Below are 13,908 nucleotides of genomic sequence, written 5' to 3' on the forward strand. Positions count from 1 at the left end.
CCGGAAGCAGGGCTCGTGCTCACCCGCAGCAGGGCTCCCGCTCAACCGAAGCAGGGCTCGTGCTCACCCGCAGCAGGGCTTCCGCTCAACCGAAGCGGGGCTCGTGCTCACCGGAAGCAGGGCTCGTGCTCACCCGCAGCAGGGCTCCCGCTCAACCAAAGCGGGGCTCGTGCTCACTGGAAGCAGGGTTCGTGCTCACCCGCAGCAGGGCTTCCGCTCAACCGAAGCGGGGCTCGTGCTTTCACTGGAAGCGGGGCTCGTGCTCACCGGAAGCAGGGCTCGTGCTCACCCGCAGCAGGGCTCCCGCTCAACCGAAGCAGGGCTCGTGCTCACTGGAAGCAGGGCTCGTGCTCACCCGCAGCAGGGCTTCCGCTCAACCGAAGCGGGGCTCGTGCTCTCACTGGAAGCAGGACTCCCGCTCAACCAAAGCGGTGGGGCTCATGCTCAGCCACAGCAGGGCTCCCGCTCAACCGAAGTGTGCTCGTGCTCTCACTGGAAGCAGGGCTCGTGCTCACTAGAAGTGGGGCACAAGCTCACCCAATGCAGGGCTTAAACGGACAGACCGGGGCATCATGACTTGAGCCAAGAAGTCTGACGCTTAACCAACTAAGCCTCCCAGGTGCGCAAGAGAGAGAATCTTAAGCAGGCTCCACACCCAGCACGAGCCATATGATCTCAAGACTGTGAGAGTTCATGACCTATGCCGAAATCAAGAGTTCAACGCTTAAGCTCTTAACAACTGGGCCACTCAGACACCCTTAAAAGTTTTGATTTTGATCATAACTTCAGCAGCAACACTGATGAAGACCTAAAGGCATTTAGTTTAACAATCACTCCTAGCAAAGGAAGTTAAAAAAAACTTTATTACAAAAACAAGAAGAAATGATGACAGGAGTGAAGAATAGGCATTTTTCAATCTGTGGATATTAACAATTCATAAACAGAAAAATCATAATTTGGTATTAATAAAATGGCATCTATCAAGATTAAAGACTTTTTGGAAAATTCTACATGTTAATTGATGATATATCAAAATAGTGCGAAAAGATGAACCAGTTAAAAAGAAAAAGTTAAAATATCTTAACCTCGGTGCTGGAAATTCAGTAAGTCCATATACTTGAAAACCAAACACAACAGGTTCATTTTCCCCTTAAAAGAATTTTTCTTTGTCATGTACAAAGAAACTTGTATTAAAATTTATTAACCTTATAATTGAAAACTGGAGGAAAATATTTTAGTATACAGTTTCCTATACTAAAAAAAATTAATGAAACTATTTAAAAAAAATTGAAACTGTAAGTAGCCTGGCACAGACCATGAACACAGAAGATTCACATCTCAACCCCAGGCTATTTATGATAAACACTTACATAAGGAACAAAAATAAAACTTCCATATCATTTTACCCCATAAAAGATGTAGGATACAATAGGATACACAGCTAAGGCTATTATTAACACCAAATACAAATTAGGTCCTCAGACCAAGCAGAAACTATAACAATCAGAAAGAATGCCTAAAAGATAAAATATGCCTTCCTAAGCTTCTTTTTGCAATGTCCAGTTTTGTTTATTTCCTCTGATTAAAATAGTTATATTCATTTGTTACAGAGTCAGATGAATGTAAAGGGAACTATCAAGCAATTGTTACAAATAATCATGATTAGAAAACAAACAGAAATGTAACCAGGAAAAATAATAACAGTCCCTAATTTCAGTTTCTAACTCACAACCCCAAACCCCTTACCCCACCAAAAAAAAGGCAGAAACTTTTCAAATACAAATTAAGAGTTGGCGGAATTAAGGGAAATGCCACTCCATGGTATTATCCAAGTACTAGAAATGAGTGACAGCACAATGAAATAGAAACAAAGCAGTACTTTGGTATTATGGTGCCACCCACTGGTTAGAAGTCCTCGTAGCAAATAGGAAACCCAGCCACTAAAAAAAGAGATTAGAGTAGGAAGGAAAACAACACTGACGTTCTAATTCATTACAGCATCAGGAACTTCTAACAAAAAAGATCCACCCATATTATTTATTACCACAAAGAGAGTAGCTCTTAAATATATTTACAAGGGTAAATTTTATTAATTTTGAAATGCAAGTCTACAATCTCCAAAAGCTAGGACTTGAATCTTACACTCAAAACAATTCACATATAAAATATCATTTTACTGAATATATAAATACAGCATTTTTACTAAATGTTTATTTATTTTGAGAGAGAGAGCACAAGCAGCACAGAGGAGAGGCAGAGAGAAAAGGAGAGAGAATCCCAAGCAGGCTCAGCGCTGTTAGCACAGGGCCCAGTGTGGGGCTCAAACTCACGAACCATGAGATCATGACCTGAGCTAAAATCAAGAGTCGGAGGCTTAACCAAATGAGCCACCCAGGCGCCCATATAAATACAGTCTTAAGCAGAAGATGCATACTTGCTTTTCATCACTAAGAAAGAAACTATAATATTCACATATAATTAAATGTGAATACAATGTTAACCCCACCTCCACCTTTACCAGAGAAGTAACAGAACACACAGAAAAAAGGACATGTCCAAAACACTGTACTGGAAAACATAGTTTCACAAAAAGTCCTAAGAAAAACCATCCTGATAAAAAGTATAGATGGTTTCTTTAAAGTACCACAGTACCTTTATAGCCCAAAATACATGTACCTTAATAGAATCCCCATTTCATCCAAATGACATCATTTCTGCTTTTCCAAACAGTTATTTTCTTAAATGCTAACATTCTAAAAATCTCATCATAGAAAATATTTGATAATCACTTCTCCTCAAGTACAACCTTCCTTGGTAACACTCAGAATCACACATAAAGGCTTGATATCCTTTTTCGAATCCATAGGACCCTGCTGAAAGCTGATCCCTAAGGACCATACTTCGGAATTCCTCTACAGACATGGCCTGGTCTTCCAAATTAGAATTCATGAATACGTTCCAGGCAGTCGGTACAGGCTTCAAGTTTCTTTGGCTTAATGATAATTATCATCTGGTCTGCAAAGCCAAGGTCTTTGCTTGCTCATAGATGATTGATTGCAGATAAGAATATGATGAGAAAAGTCACATTCCCACAGATATAAACTGCTAACGCCACCTTTTTAAAAGCATGTCCCTGAAAGAAAAATTGAGATATGAAAGAAAGAAACGACTATCATTAAGGTTTGTGTCAATAAGTAAGAAAAGGATACTTACTTCCGCTTCAGCTACAGTAAATGACTGAAGGATCTGAATTCTGGCATCATCCAATATTTCAACTGTCAAGAACAACAACATAAGTTTATGAGGCCAGTGAGTATGCCAATAAACTAATTCTCAAAAAAAAAAAAAAAAGTGATGTGTAGCATTTGCTGATTTCCAGGGTATATATTCTCCCATTTCAAGCTACTAAGCGTTACAAACTTCCTGAATATATAAGGCTCTCACAAATTGGGACAGACTGGCTACAGCACACATTTGTCAAGGGACTTAAAACATGCCTCTTCTGGTCAATAAACACCATATCAGTGTCTTAACAAACCACATTTTAAGTATATATGTATTTTAAACAGCACACCATAATTCAGTAGTCATCAAAAACCCCATCTATGTGACCCTATCAAGGACCAAAAATGGCAGGATAGATTTTTACTACTCGGCTCTGAAAAGCTCCTAGATTCACAACAAAGAGGTTTTGTTTTTAGAAGGCTACCTTTACTTACCATTTCGGGGGTTGGAAACTAAATAAGATACAAAGGACACAGCCCAGAAACCAAGCTAGTTTAAAATGTCACCCACTCTCGGGGTGCCTGAGTGGCTCAGTCAGTTAAGCCTCTGACTTTGGCTCAGGTCATGATCTCACAGTTTGAGATTTTGAGCCCACGTCGGGCTCTGTGCTGACAGCTCAGAGCCTGGAGCCTGCTTCTGATTCTCTCTCTCTCTCTCTCTCTCTCTCTCTCTCTCTCTCTCTGCCCCTCCCCAGCTTGCTTTCTCTCTCTCAAAAAATAAAAAACAATAAAAAAATTTTTTAAAGAATGTCACCACCCACTCTCTACTAATTTGTCCACTCCTAATGGCTATAGGTATCTTGATTCCTAATGGCTACAGATATCTTTGGCACCAAAACCAAAATGGACCTTGCCACCAGAAAGCTTGGGCAAAGTAAGTTCTTCCTATCTAGCCTGCCTAGTAGGCAGCTATAAATTATGTATATTGAAAACCTAAGTGATAGCACACAGCACATTTATCAAATAGGTAAAATCTGTCTGCAGCTTTGCCCTCTGTTGACTTTGGGCAGCTCTTCTTCCTCCGTTTCTGGGTTCCCTCAGCTCCACGCATTCAGCAACCTCAGTGTGTACTGCCTTCAGACCAGCATCAAAATAAAAAGTACTTACTGAAAAAAGACTTCTTCCCCAAAACCTAAAATCGTTCCCCTTTTTACTCACAAATTCTAATACTAATGAGTATAAAACACAAAGACAGAATATTTCCACGAGTTCTAACACTGACTAATCACCACAGACATTTTCAGTGAGCTATCATGTAAGCTTCAACCACTAGTATCTAGAAACTAATTACATTCCAAGAGTTTGTATAAAAGTGATTCTACGTAACATGGCTTTTTGAGCAGGCTACCTTTTCGGGAAAGTCGGTAAGCATGTATCTCCAGGACAATTTCAGTCCCAACATGCCAGGCTACAAATCCAGTCATTGCATAGGTTTTCCATGGGCCAGGAAGGTTCAGTCCTGGTAAATCCATTCCCAGGAACATTGCTGCCACTACATTTAGAAGAAAAATATATATATTCAAATGTAGTCACCACCAAGAGAGATAATTATGTGTGTACGTGTGTGAACTATATCAACTAAAACACAGTAAGAGTTTATGAGATGAATTAGATTAATATTTAAGACCAAATAGTTAATTTAATCTTTTTTTATTGTAAGACTAGAAACGGTCAGATGGGAAATTATAATCATGATCCACCAATTGTTTAAAAAGAGACACTCAAACTTTCCAAAAAGCTTTAAGTCTGCAATGTTGGAAGGGAGAAAAGTATGGAAATCATTGCTAACTATACTCCTCCCTCCATGAAGAACCCCCAAAGACTACAGAAATGTGAGAGTAGGAGATGTCAGTTTAGGAATTTATTATATAACACGTAAAAATATACTGGATAACTGTGCTTGACTTTTGACCATCTCCTTCCCTGGAAGGTACCATCCCCATGGAAAAGACCTGCAGACAGCCCACCTCAGCCCAACTCACAAATGACCCTCAACTTGAGCATTTGGCCATTAGCATAGCTTGCTTATTCTGCTGGCAAAGGCAAATGCTAAAAAAAAAGTCTTAGAAGGAAAGTTTTAAAGCAATTTTAAAAACCTTAAACTTAAAACTGAAATAACAACTTAAATAGTTACCTCTAGAAATTACTTTCTGGATTTCAATGTTTAAGGTTGATTTCCCCTCAACAACCAATTACTCGAATTACCAATACATCTAAAAATCATTTAATCCAAATTACAACTTGCAATATAAACAACCAGCAATTATGTATGAATAAGTGGCATCACAATTACTTACCTGCTATTATTCTAGCAGCTGTTCCCATACTCCAGTGCGTCCAGTTAAACATTTGCCTTCTACCAAATAAAGAACCAATCAGTATTCTCAAAAGAGACAGAACTACAATTAATTCCAAGGAGAATAAAAAGCATGCACCTGAGAATTAGATATCTGAAATACGCTTTAAAACCTTTTAAAGTAAATATAATTTATCACTGAATTTCATAAAGTGCAAAGGATTTTCACTTAAAAAGGAATTAGTTTGCCAAATAATGTTAAGGCCATTTATATATAAAAGCGATAAGTACTCAGGGTGCCTGAGTGGCTCAGTCTGTTAAGTGTCTAACTCTTGATTTCAGCTCAGGTCATGATCTCACCTGTGGTTCATGAGATCGAGCCCCGCATCAGGCTCTATGCTGACAGCATGGAGCCTGCTTGGGATTCTCTCTCTCCCTTTCTGCTCCTCTCCCATGTGCATGTGCATGTTCTCTCTCTCTCTCTCTCTCTCTCTCTCTCTCTCTCTCTCTCTCAAACTAAATAAATAAACATTTAAAAAAAATTTAAAAAGCTATAAGTACCTGGGGTCATATAAAGGTGGCCTGAAAGCTGCCAGAAGAGTCTGAAGAACTGCTAAAACCATCACTATACAGCCAAGGTATGGGTGATAACCTGCATACTGAACAAAGTTACATCATTTCAATAATCTCGATCTCGCCCATCAGTTTAAAATTTTTTTTTTAACGTTTATTTATTTTTTGGGGGACAGAGAGAGACAGAGCATGAACGGGGGAGGGGCAGAGAGAGAGGGAGACACAGAATCAGAAACAGGGTCCAGGCTCTGAGCCATCAGCCCAGAGCCTGACGCGGGGCTCAAACCCACGGACTGCGAGATCGTGACCTGGCTGAAGTCGGACGCTTAACCGACTGCGCCACCCAGGCGCCCCTCGCCCATCAGTTTAAATCCTCATGTTAAAAATAATACACACAGATGTACTCTTAGTGTTTTTCTGTAGCTTTAAACATTTATTATTAATAATAGGTACCATTCACTGAGTGCCTACTTTATACCAAGCACATACTGGATAGACATTATTACTAATGCTCACTACAATGCTTGACAGTTATCAATATCCCACCTTTATTTTTTTTAATTTTTTTATTTAATTTATTTTTTTAATTTACATCCAAGTTCATTAGCATATAGTGCAACAATGATTTCAGGAGTAGATTCCTTAGTGCCCCTTACCCATTTAGCCCATCCCCCCCTCCCACAACCCCTCCAGCAACCCTTTGTTTGTTCTCCATATTTAAGAGTCTCTTGTGTTTTGTCCCCCTCCCTGTTTTTATATTATTTTTGCTTCCCTTCCCTTATGTTCATCTGTTTTACATCTTAAGGTCCTCATATGAGTGAAGTCATATGATCAATATCCCATTTCTAAAATGAGGAACCGAAACTTAGAGATATCAAGCAATGTGTCCAATGCCACACAGTGTGTAAATGGTGGTGGTGGCAGCCATGCAGAGCGCTGCCTCTCCCTCATTAGGATGTTAGGTGATCACCAACACCAGACCAGTACACCCTACCCAGGACTAGTTAGTATCCTCATGTCAGGAGCAATCATCCCAATGTATGGTAATTATTTGTTCAGACCTCTGTGTTTTCCTGAGATAAAGGTTCTATATATGATTCCTTATAACTCAAGTGCTTAATAGAACCTTAGTCACTCAATGAATATTGATTAAATGAATAGCCTGTATAGCCACTGCATTAAAATCTTATCTCCTCGAAACTTAACAGGAACCCATGGGGGAGGGGAAGGAAAAAAAAAAAGAGGTTAGAGTGGGAGAGAGCCAAAGCATAAGAGACTGTTGAGAACTGAGAACAAACTAAGGGTTGATGGGGGGTGGGAGGGAGGAGAGGGTGGGTGATGGGTATTGAGGAGGGCACCTTTTGGGATGAGCACTGGGTGTTGTATGGAAAACAATTTGACAATAAATTTCATATATAAATAAAAAAAAAAAAAATCTTATCTCCTCTGTTCAGAATGAAGGTCTAACCCGAGAAAAGACCATCAACAAAGTATCTCAACAGTTTCGGCTCCACCCCTCTCTTAGAGATGCTGTATGTCTGCTCAAAAGAGCAAACAGTTTTAGCACATTTAGCAATTAGCACAATTTTTCCACTTAAAAACTTAAGAGAGGGACTAAGGAGATGCTCTAACCTGTGACATGTTTAGATGGGGGAATATTACAGTCTGTTGTCACTGACTGCCGTGCTTGGGTAGACTCTAAAATCTGTGATCTAGAAGAAGGATATAGTGGTTTCCAAGCCATGATAGGAAGCTTTGGTAAACAGGAACAATAAGCTGACAAAAGAACATTAGAAAAACACTTTCAAGTCATGGACTCAGTTATACACAGATAAAATGATAACCAGGACCATGGAGAAGGAGAGTGCCTCTATCTCATAAAACAACAGTAACAACTGCCACAAAATTCTTGTATTTGCTTAGAATACACAGGAAACTAGCCTAAGTACTTTCAGCTATTTAACTCTCAATTCTCAGAAAGCCTGTGACGTTGCTACTATACTATTCCCTTTATACTATCCTAATCATAAACTGCAAAGAGTGCAAACTACAGAGTTTATATAATAAGTATTAACCCTTGACCCAAATACCTGAATAAAATAAAGTTCATATCAGAAAATCTTCATAATTTCCTTTAAAAAATAGGTCGGCCGGGGCGCCTGGGTGGCTCCGTCGGTTAAGCGTCTGACTTTGGCTCAGGTCACGATCTCGCGGTCCATGAGTTCGAGCCCCGCGTCGGGTTCTGTGCTGACTGCTCAGAGCCTGGAGCCTGTTTCGGATTCTGTGTCTCCCTCTCTCTCTGACCCTCCCCCATTCATGCTTTGTCTCTCTCTGTCTCAAAAATTAATAAACGTTAAAAAAAAAATTAAAAAAAAAAAAATAGGTCGGCCAATCTAGAAACTACCTAAAAAGCAGGAGGGAGGTTTCTTAGTGACCCAAGATTCATCAGTCTTGCCCTTACGGCAACAGCCCAAAGTGAAATACAGTAAAACCTTGGTTTGAGAACATAATTTGTTCCAGAAACAGGCTTGTAATCCAAAGCACTTGTATATCAAAGCGAATTTCAAGAATCATTGGCTCAGTGGTGATCATGTGACATTCAGCATCAGGTGCTACTTGTATTACAAGACATCGCACATTTGTGAAGTTAAAATTTATTAGAAATGTCTACTTGTCTTACAGAACACTCACAGAATGAGTTACTCACAGTCCAAGGTTTTACTGTATTGAATTTTGATATTGAATTCTGACTGGCTGTAAAACTGGAAAAGTTTTACAAAAGAGCACAGGTTCTGACCTTGGGTACATCGCTTGTTTTCAATAAGCCTTACCCCTTCATTCAATAATTACTGAAGACCTACTATGTACCAGAATCTGCTCTGGGTGCTTAAGATACACCAGTGAACATACCAGTAAATATCCTGGCTCTCATGTTAGCTTAGTGGTAATCATAGTGTGAGTTAGAGAAAACCACTTACAGTGTTCACATTCCTTAGATATCACACTTTGAATTTTCACCACTCCACAGTGAGACAATTCACCCAAGCTATGTAGAGTATATGTAACATTTGATGTAGCCTAAAAATATATTTCATTACCCAGTTATCCACAACAACATCCTCGCTCTGTCCCTGACCCCCAGCCATCTGGAATTGTCACCAGATGATTAAAAAAGGAAAGAAGAGAGATGTATGCAGAAATATCTTTTTACCCATCCATGTGAGTATAAAACAGCAATCTCCTTGGTCATCAAAATGAATTTATATTAAAAAAAAAATCCTGCTGAAGAGATACTTACCCAACTCCAGCCTCTTCTGTAAATAAAAGGCAGAACAAAAGCAATGCAGGTGAGGGCAGTAGTAGTGAGCATGAGCGTCCGATGTACCTGCAAGGGTGAAATGACACCATGAGAAGACAGTCAACCATGTAAGTGAAAGTAGTTGGCATAAGTGTGGGGAAAAAATCATGGGGCAAGATTCCCTGAAGGCATGCATTTGACTGACATCTAATCACAGTTTGCAGTGAGTTTTAAAATATTTTACTAAATGAACTTTAAAGAAAATTCTAAGCTGCCATGCCCATCGTTCCAAAGCATTTGCGAAGACTTCACCAGCACGAGCAGCAGGAATGGATATTTCACACACAGAGCACACCTACTTGCCAAGTCCTTCATTTCCTTCCTTTATTAAGTACCACCACCAAGCACAGTGCTCTACCAGATACAATGAGACAGCAAGGAAACAGAGCTGTCTCCCAAGGAGCTTAGGAAACAACTGAGTAGATCAGAGAAACATATATGAAGTGTCAATTCATTGTCTAAATCCTGAGAATATTGAGAGTGGAGTAACAGTTGAGTATGCCAGGATAAATGGTGCAAACCAAAACTATCCCAGGGAAAGGACATATAATCACTCTACATATCACACCATATATATACACATCATAGTTTTAAAAGCAGTGGAGAATTTGAATTGGTAAAGCAAAGACACAAAGAATTTTCCAGTTGGGAATATCCACACGAACAGATGAGAGAGAAACAGAGGCAGAGAGAGAAAGACAGAGAAGCCAAAGGCAGAGACAGACAGCAGCAAAGCACACAGCAGTAGTAAGGACAAATAAAACAGATTGACTCTGCCAGCCAATAGTGAGAAATGAGGTTAGATGAGGAAAGTTTTAAACACTACAAATTCATATGAATATAAAGTTTCAAGAATACCCCTTATAAAGTTAAAACTGTTTCAATAAGCAGTATTTTTTTCAAAAGCAGATGTGTACATTCTAGCTCAACACATAATTACTAATATTCCACTATACGTGCAACTATCTACACTCCATGACACATGAAAGATACAGTTTGTTTTCCTTTGTTTTAAGGAGTGCTTACTGACTCTTGTCTTTCTACTAGGAGACTGCTTCCTCATCCCATGCAAAGGTGCAGCATGAAAAGGAACACTTCTGGCTCCTCTTCCTACACACAGAGGAGATAGATGATCTTGATTAGTGAGCTAGGAACAGTCTAACCACTCACTGGCAACAACCAGGACAGATCCCTGCTTAGAAATGCATTAACCCCCACTATTTCTTTCTTCTGCTCTCCTATCCTCCTTGACTCATCTATACTCAGTGCAGGAAGTGAACGTTCTTCCAGGCTCTCCCCTTGGCCAAACAGACATGTAAGTCAGAATCTTTTGTGTCCCAAAGTCTATGTTACAAAGGAATGAATGCACATGGACCCGAGACATTCTCTAATCCACCCCGAACCTCATAAAGCTGTCTCTATTTTGACCTCCATCAAGTATCTTATGTCTATTTTCAGTTGGTTAGGAAATCAAAGGGCAAAATGAAGAAATTATTAGGATTCCAAAACTACAACTGTAAACCACCAAAAAAAAAAAGAAAGAAAGAAAGAAAAAGAAACATACTACATAAGTTTTCATGTTGCAATGTTTAAAGAATATGGAAATTGCATTAAGCTTTTTCTCCCACCTACCTGAAACCAAGCTGCTTGACCAAAAACAGGCTTTGCCCAAACAAATTTGAAGAACCGAGCCATGAGCACACCTATGCTAACAGTAGTCATCCATGCCACAAACATTAAAGCACCTGTGGGTGAAAAAATAGAATGCTTGACATCACAAACCAAGCTGTTTCTTACATGACCAAGCCAAGTGCTCAGAACATAGAAAACAGCGAACAAAATACATTCAGTGAATGTAAGCATAACCCAACAACTCCCTATATATCATAGTTTTACCACCACCACTACTACTCCTAATAGCGAAACTTCTGTAGCTCCTACTGCGTGCCAGGCACTAAGAGCTTTACGTGTATTAATCTAATTGATGTTTACAACAATCCCATGAAGTAGTCACAATTAGTATTCCGCCTTTACCGGTTGGGGAAACTAAAGAATAGTGAAGTTAAGTAAGTAACACCTAAGGTTACAAAGTCGGGATTCAAACCCACTCTGGCTTCAGCAACTGTGCTCTTAACCAATTACACTAACACAGCCCTTCTGCAGGTATCTCAGCACCTTCTCACTTCTCATTCCAATAAACAATGAAAAACAAATAGGCATGTTACATGTGAATCCCGTTACTGTCAAACTGGAGCTACTACTAGAAGCAAATTATCAATAATAAAGTTATTTTCAAGCTTAACTATGATGACATTTATTGAAACTCTACTGGAAGGAATAACTGAAGAATATAAAGGAAATATACCAAATAAGGAAATATCCCCCCACCCAATACTAGTATTGAAGAATAGTATAGTATACACTATACTATTCCCCTACTTTTAATTCCCATATTTTCGAAAATAAAACAGGCTACTTTTCAAATGGAATAAACTTTTATCTGTAGAACCAGAGCCTTGTTTTTAGACGACTGCTCTTCCAACATAGTTAATTTCATCATTTTAAGTATACAATATTTATGTATAGCACTGAGTAATTTGTATACCCTCAAATACTCTGTACACTGATCAGTTCAACAAAACTGTATCTTTGAGACTGAACTACTGTTAAATAATCAAAATCACAAAGCACTCTTCTATTATAAGCCTTTATTTTAATAAATGTCATAATTAAGGTCTCACAAAAATTAAACTGATTAACCCAGTGATACTTAACTCTGGCTACAGTTAGAAACAACTAGGGCACTCTTGAAAAATTATAGATGTCTTACAAGCTCCATTAGTGATTTTAAAGTGCAGCCAGGGTTAAAACCACTGAATGATCCCTACTCTCTACTTTTAATAAAAATTTGCAAACATTAAGATAGACGCTGCTACCTGCAAATGTTAATATTTGAACATAGAAGACTTATGAACATTTTGCTAAATTATGCCCACTACTGGGGCACTTGGGTGGCTCAGTGGGTTGAGCATCCAACTTCAGCTCAGGTCATGATCTCATGGTTCATGGGTTCCAGCTCCGCATCAGGCTCCCCGTTGTCAGTGCAGAGCCCACTTCGGATCCTCTGTCTACCCCCTCTCTGACCCTCCCCCATTCATGCTTTCTCTCAAATATAAATAAACATTTAAAAATAAATAAATAAATAAATAAATAAATAAATAAATAAATAAATAAATATATAAAGCTCAGTACCATTCCTAATCCAGCCAGCACTGAGCCATCAGGTAAATTTATTCCACAAAACATAATAATGCTCTACAGGTAACTTACCATGAGCCTTCAGAAGAAATAAAGAACGGGAGCCTCCCACATTCTTTGGATAGTCTGTCACATTATGTTTCTCATATGTAATCAAAGGTTGCTGAGAATGCTTATATATTCGACCTGAAATTTTTAAAAAGAAAATGAAGAAGAATTACTTCCTTAGGAGAGGAGGAATAGAAAGACAGCGCCATGACATAGAAACAAAACTTCTTAAGGTAATAAAAAATAAATATTGTCAGAGATGCCATTCATATGCAAAAGCCACATAAATGTATATTCAAGTATATACGATCTTCTTGAAAAAAGCTAAAGAGATAATTTAGCCAATGAAGAGATGAATCAAGGGGCGCCTGAGTGGCTCAGTCAGTTAAGCATCCGACTTCAGGACTTCAGCTCAGGTCATCATCTTGTGGTTCACAAGTTCGAGCCCTGCCTCAGGCTCCATGCTGACAGCTCAGAGCCTGGAACCTGCTTCGCATTCTGTGTCTCCCTCTCTCTCTCTCTGCTCCTTCCCCACTCGTGCTCTGTCTCTCAAAAATAAATAAATGTTAAAAAAATTTTTTAAAGAGAGATGAATCACAGGGGTGCCTGGGTGGCTCAGTCGGTTAAGCGTCTGACTTCAGCTCAGGTCATGATCTCGCAGTCCGTGAGTTCGAGCCCCACGTCGGGCCCTGTGCTGACAGCTCAGAACCTGGAGCCTACTTCAGATTCTGTGTCTCCCTCTCTCTCTGCCCCTCCCCTGCTCATGCTCTGTCTCACTCTCAAGAATGAATAAATGTTAAAAAACAAAAAAGAGAGGTGAATCAAAATGAGGACTAAGAATGGAGAAGTTATAGAGTGTCTGAGTGGCTCAGTTGATTAAGTCGATTTGGACTCAGGTCATGATCTCACAGTTTATAAAATTGAGCTCCATGTCAGGCTCTATGCTGCTTAGCACAGAGCCCGCTTGGGATTCTCTCTCCCTTTCTCTCTGCCTCTCCCCTGATCATGCTCTCTGTCTCTCAAAATAAATAAATAAACATTAGGAGAAGAAGAAGAAGAAGAAGAAGAAGAAGAAGAAGAAGAAGAAGAAG

The 13,908-nt window shown here is 39.4% G+C and overlaps 1 protein-coding gene across 5 annotated transcripts in view; it reads right to left on the reverse strand.

Moving 5' to 3' along the window:
• Positions 1 to 2,548: 2,548 nt before the first annotated feature.
• Positions 2,549 to 13,908, reverse strand: part of FRRS1 (ferric chelate reductase 1) — a 99,249-nt gene continuing 87,889 nt past the window's right edge. For all 5 annotated transcript variants that reach the window (XM_040471079.1, XM_040471080.1, XM_040471077.1 and 2 more), the window contains 8 exons: positions 12,842 to 12,955; positions 11,144 to 11,256; positions 9,452 to 9,538; positions 6,142 to 6,239; positions 5,582 to 5,640; positions 4,633 to 4,776; positions 3,214 to 3,275; positions 2,549 to 3,133 (listed from right to left, as the gene is read on the reverse strand). In XM_040471079.1, the coding sequence (XP_040327013.1) occupies positions 3,041 to 3,133; positions 3,214 to 3,275; positions 4,633 to 4,776; positions 5,582 to 5,640; positions 6,142 to 6,239; positions 9,452 to 9,538; positions 11,144 to 11,256; positions 12,842 to 12,955 (770 nt within the window). In that variant the 3' untranslated portion in view covers positions 2,549 to 3,040. The remainder of the gene's footprint in view (positions 3,134 to 3,213; positions 3,276 to 4,632; positions 4,777 to 5,581; positions 5,641 to 6,141; positions 6,240 to 9,451; positions 9,539 to 11,143; positions 11,257 to 12,841; positions 12,956 to 13,908) is intronic.

This window comes from Herpailurus yagouaroundi, unplaced genomic scaffold (assembly GCF_014898765.1).
Source record: "Herpailurus yagouaroundi ecotype Mexico unplaced genomic scaffold, PumYag 77, whole genome shotgun sequence".
Lineage (NCBI taxonomy): Eukaryota > Metazoa > Chordata > Mammalia > Carnivora > Felidae > Herpailurus > Herpailurus yagouaroundi.